At 40.6% G+C, this 5,805-nt stretch overlaps 1 protein-coding gene across 1 annotated transcript; it reads left to right on the plus strand.

Annotated features, from left to right (window-relative positions):
• Positions 1-893: 893 nt before the first annotated feature.
• On the plus strand, positions 894-5,430 carry LOC118797693 (gastrula zinc finger protein XlCGF57.1-like). The gene is made up of 2 exons (XM_036556967.1): positions 894-1,201; positions 3,964-5,430. Exons 1-2 carry the CDS (start codon positions 894-896, stop codon positions 5,333-5,335), a joined length of 1,680 nt encoding a protein of 559 aa, XP_036412860.1. The 3' UTR covers positions 5,336-5,430.
• The last annotated feature ends 375 nt before the right edge of the window (positions 5,431-5,805 follow it).

A 5,805-nucleotide genomic window follows, 5' to 3' on the forward strand; every position in this document is an offset into this window, starting at 1 on the left:
GTTTCAGTGATGGTACGTTCCTAATGGAAAGAACATGTAGAGGAGTTAGCATATCAGTAACAGTGTGGACCCCCCTGTTTCAGTGATGGTACGTTTCTAAGGGAAAGAACATGTAGAGGAGTAAGGATATCAGGAACAGTGCGGACCCCCCTGTGTCAGTGATGGTACGCTCCTAAGGGAAAGAACATGTAGAGGAGTAAGGATATCAGTAACTGTGCGGACCCCCCTGTGTCAGTGATGGTACGTTCCTAGGGAAGAGAGGTATGTTTCTCTGTGGAACTGCAGTAAATAAACCGGACTCAGATTATAAAACACCGTTTTTTATGGTTTCTCTGGTGACTGTCCAGGATAAAGAAATGATTAAGGGAATTCTGCCAAGTGTCGCTCTTGGATTAGACCAGGTTTTACTCGCCTGGAAAAGGTAACCTGGTTAGCCGTTGTTAGCAACCAGGCTAACGGAGCTAACGTAGCCTAGCGGCATTTTAGAGAATCTGTCTGAGTTTAAATTATGAAAAGGAAACTGCTCTCATTTTCCCTTACGTTAAAAAAACGCGTCTAACATTTGTTTTATGTGCGATTATATGTTGGTTAAAGTCCCGTTCGGTATCCACGGTTACCACTTAACTAGAACAGTAACGCTTGCAACAGTGCATTATGGGTAATGTAGTTTTTAAGCCTAGAAACGGACGAGATGCGATTGTGTTGGCCTAATTCTTTTACATGGAGCATTTATGCAATTATTGGACACACATAGATATGTATGCATATATGTATATACGTATTTTCTGATTATAACGGATCAGATTCTTCTTCTTTTATGTTTTTCAGTCACTGAGGGGGTTTTGACCAGGCTTATTCACTCCAGCACTGTTTGGTGAGACAGATCAGTAAAGATGTCCTGTGTTAAAGAGGAGTGTGAGGATGTCAGCGTCATGGAGGCGCCTGGACTGAAGACTGAAGACGAGGAGGTGGAGACGGGTCAGTATGGACTCTATGTAGTTCTCGACTCTCGGCTCCTCCTAATCCTCCAGACGCTAATCTCTGCTCTAACGTCGCTCCCAGCACACCGGACCCTGCGGCTGGTCTCACAAAGCACAGTGTTTTGCTTGGCCAGCTACGTATATGGGGACTTGTCTTGTTTGGTGTGGACTTTTTTCAGTTCAGTCTATTTGACAGATGCCAAGACTCCGCCTGTACTCAGGTGTGCAGTGAACTCACTAAAAGTCTGCCAGTAATCTCAGGACTTGGTCCGCTTCCAGGTGAACGCTGGTCCAATGTCGGTATCATCTGCTTGCTCTAACATTGACCCCTGAAAGACCCTCGTTGTTCTTGCAATGTGAGCTGCTGCCAATATAGCAATACAAATAACAGCAAAGCAGTGTGTTTGACTTCAGCACTTGCTATTTTTGTCAAGCATCAGCGACCTGATTGGGTAAATTCAGATTGATAACCCATCATAAAGACACAGAAATCAAGTACAGTTTATTTTGACTGCTTTGATTTGTTTTTCATTAGGTTCTCCCTTCAGCAGAGCTACATGATGTGAAGTATTTGATGGTGATGATGATGTGTTAACTGCCCACCAATACTCACTTCATAATCCTTCATGTTGTCTGATTAGTTTTATTTATGGTATTCATGACGTAGGCGAGTTTGGGATGAGGTCAAATTAGTAGATGGGTGAAGCTAGTTGTGCCCCTCACCCACTCCCCACCCACTTTTCAACATTTATAAAGCTGTTGTTGGAAGAAAACCTCGTATCTCCAGTTTTTGACTGATAATCTGAAAATGCCTGTTGCTCTTTACATTGTGTGTAAATTTCATGATGAATAGATTAAAACAAATGGCCCAAAAACACTTGGAAAAAATTCTGGTTCCAGTGACTTACATTAAAACTAAAGCTTCCTTCCTTCTCCTGTAAAGTTACCATTTTGGAGATATGAGGTTTTGTTCCGACAACAGCGATAAGCATACATTTTCATGAACATCCATTTTAAAATCTATGTGTACGAATCTTTTATAAATGAGGCTTCCGCTCTGCGCTCTTAAAAAAGATGGTGATGGTTTTTTAAGGGTTCTTCATTAAAGAAAATCGTCCTATATAGAACCATGAACGCTTAAAGAACTATTTTCATGCTTAAATGGTTCTCCGCATGGTGAACTGGTTCTTCAGAATGTCCTGTATATGGTTCCCGTATATGGTACCATTGTGCTTACGTTAGCTCATATTCACAAAGCATCTTGGAGTCGCAGTGCTGATCCATGATCAGATTCCTACTTTTTTTTACTGAGGCCATACTGACAAGAACAGGTCCTAGATCAGTGTTTCTACTCTCAGAAGCTCCGTAAGTGTAGACCGTCAGTCACACCTGCATCTGTCTTAAAAAAACACCTGCATCTGTCTTAAAAAAACAGATTATATATGCAGGTAATTATCCATTAAATAAAACAGTTACCTTCACCTGTAAGCTCAGTTCACAGGCATTGATGCGTTTTATCACACTTGCACAAGCAGAAATGTGTTTGTGGAGCTCTGACTAGCAGGCGAGAGAATAAACACCAAAAGAGGAGGAGACGCAAGGCTGAAGGTCCCCGAACCAGCAAACTGTCCCAGCAGAGCTTTTGACTCGTATCATAACAGGCAAGAGGGAACAAGTGAAACAGAAACAACATATGTGTTGTTACCTTTTACGCAGTGACTAATAATAATTACAGAGCCATATAAGACCATGTAAAGGTCTTTTTACACGAATCAACCAATATATAAAGAATCTAGAGTATGTCCAGCACTCAACATGATTCAGATGTTTCTAAATTTCTGTCCATTTCAAGAGCTTAAACACTCCGTAAATGTTGCTGACAGCAGAAAATCCAAGAAACATCTATATCATGTTGAGTGCTGGACATACTCTAGACTCTTCATATATTGGTTGATTGATTATTGCAAACATGTCAGTGTTATTGCAGCATAGTCTTCAGTCCTTGAACTATTTTCTTTATTTTTCTTGCATGAAGAAGAAAAGTTTATTAAGAACAGTCTGGAAACAGGAATGTATATTTTGAAAAGCAAAACAGAATTGGTTTATGAAATAGAAGGTATTCTTTTCCAGAAGTATTGTTTATTTATATATTTTATATAAATGAACAGCACCATTAACATCATTCTGTCCTGAGCCTACACTATATGGACAAAAGTATCGGAAAACCTCCACATCACATCTACAGGAGCTTCTATGAATCCCATTCTAAATCCATAGGCATTAATATGGAGTTGGTCCCCTTTGCAGCTCTAACAGCTTCCACTCTTCTGGGAAGCTTCTACAAGATGTTGGAGAGAGTCTGTGGGAATTTCTGCCCATTCATCCAGAAGAGCATTTGTGTGGTCAGACACTGATGTTGGACGAGAGGGTCTGGCTCACAATCTCCATTCTAGTTCATCCCAAAAGTGTTTGATGAGGTTGAAGTCAGGACTCTGTGAGGGCCATCAAGTTCTTCCACACCAAACTCACCCAGTCAGGCCTTTATGGAGCTGCTTTGTGCACTGGGGCTCAGTCATTCTGGAACAGGAAAGGTTCTTCCCCAAACTGTTCCCACAAAGTTGGAAGCGTATAATTGTCCAGAATGTCTTGTTCTGCTGAAGCATTAAGATTCTCTTCACTGGAACTAAGGGTTCTAGACCAACCCCTGAAAAACAACCCCATAGCTTCATCCCTCCTAACGTGCTCCAAACCCAGACTCATCCATCAGACTGACAGATAGTGAAGCTGATTCGTCACTCCACAGAATACATTCAGAAAATATATATAAACATGTCATTTTATTGTTTTTTTTTTATACCAGTGGTGTTTTGCTTATGAATAATATTTCCCTTTTTCCCTTTTTTTACTTATGAAAAATTTTCCCTTTATTATAGGAACAGTTTTACAAGAAGACATTAAAGAGGAGTTCAAACTGGAAGTGAAGCCATTTGAGGGAAGAGTGTGCTGCACAGAAATCTGACCAAACCGCTCAGCATGAAAGAAGCTCCAGTGATTCTTCCCAACAGAAGGATCACCTGAGAATTCATACTGGAGAAGAAGCTTTCAGCTGTTCACAGTGTGGGAAGAGCTTCACCTCTGAGAGAGCTCTGAAATGCCACATGGACGTCCATGAAGGAAAGAGACCTCATCAGTGCTCTCAGTGTGAGTGGAGTTTTGAACATTTTACAGATTTAGAACAACACGAAAAGACTCATACTGGAGAAAATCCTTTCGTCTGCTCTGAGTGCGGGAAAGGCTTTTCAACCTCAAAAAAATTTGACATCCACATGACAGAACATGCTTGGAAAAAGCCCTTCACCTGCACTCAATGTGGAAAGGTTTTTTCAACAACATGCTACCTTAAAATTCACATGAGGATTCATACTGGAGAAAGGCCTTTCAGCTGCACCCAGTGTGGGAAGAGTTTTTTGACCTCAGCCCAGTTTAAAATCCACAAGATGATTCATACTGGAGAAAAGCCTTTTACCTGCTCTGAGTGCGGAAAAGGTTTTTTAATGTCAAGCCACCTCAAAACCCATATGATGATTCACACAGGAGAAAAGCCTTTCACCTGCACTCAGTGTGGGATGGGTTTTGCATGTTCTGCAGAGTTAGAAGTCCATCAAAGAATTCACACTGGAGAAAGGCCTTTTGTCTGTTGTCAATGTGGAAAGACATTTAGAGTAAAGAGAAACTTTAAAGCCCATGTGAAGATTCATACTGGACAAAGGCCGTTTTCCTGCTCTGAGTGCGGAAAAAGTTATTTAAGATCAAGAGACCTGAAAACCCATATAAGGATTCATACCGGAGAGAAGCCATTTACCTGCTCTGAGTGCGGAAAAGGTTTTTATATGTCACGCCTCCTTAAAAACCACATGATGATTCATACTGGAGAAAAGCCATTTTCCTGCTCCGAGTGCGGAAAAAGTTTTTGTAAATCAATCGACGTCAAAAGACACATGATGACTCATACTGGAGACAAGGCTTTTACCTGCTCGGAGTGCGGAAAAGGTTTTATAGCGCCAAGCCACCTTAAAGCCCACATGAAGATTCATACTGGAGAAAAGCCTTTTACCTGCACTCAGTGTGGGAGGAGCTTTTTTACATCATCTCACTATAAAATCCACATGATGAGTCACACTGGAGAAAAGCCCTTTACCTGCTCTGAGTGCGGAAAAGGCTTTTGTACATCAAACGATGTTAAAAGACACATGAAGATTCATACTGGAGAAAAGGATTTTAACTGCTCTCAGTGTGGGAAGACTTATAAGAGAAAGAAAGCCTTTGATGATCACATGTTGGATCACACATTATGAAGCTTCTACAACCCCATTTCCAAAAAAGTTCGGACGCTGTGCAAAATGTAAATAAAAACAAAATGCAACGATGTGCAAATCCTTTAAACCCTATATTTAAAAGTACTACAAAGACAACATGTCAGATGTTGAAACAGAAATGTTATTGTTTTGTTTTTGTTTTTTTGTTTTTTTTAATTTGCCCATTTTGAATTTGATGCCAACAACATGTTACAAAAAAGTTGGGACGGGGGCAACAAATGGCTGGTAAAGTTGTGTAATGCTAAAAAAAACACCTGGTTGTAAATTGGCAACAGATTAGTAACATGATTGGGTATAAAAAAAGCATCTCAGAGAGGCGGAGTCTTTCAGAAGTAAAGATGAGGAGGGGTTCACCACTCTGTGAAAGACTGCACCATCAAATGCAACAATTCAAGAATAACATTTCTCAACGTAAAATAGCAAAGAACTTTTGCTTTTCCTCATCTACG

The sequence above is a fragment of the Colossoma macropomum genome, unplaced genomic scaffold (assembly GCF_904425465.1).
Source record: "Colossoma macropomum unplaced genomic scaffold, Colossoma_macropomum, whole genome shotgun sequence".
NCBI lineage: Eukaryota > Metazoa > Chordata > Actinopteri > Characiformes > Serrasalmidae > Colossoma > Colossoma macropomum.

Excerpts from the sequence above, each read along its gene's own strand:
- LOC118797693 (XM_036556967.1), top strand. The coding sequence starts at position 894 with ATGTCCTGTGTTAAAGAGGAGTGTGAGGATGTCAGCGTCATGGAGGCG. Across the intron at positions 1,202-3,963 it reads AAGACTCCGCCTGTACTCAG|CCATTTGAGGGAAGAGTGTG; the intron begins GTGTGCAGTGAA and ends CTGGAAGTGAAG.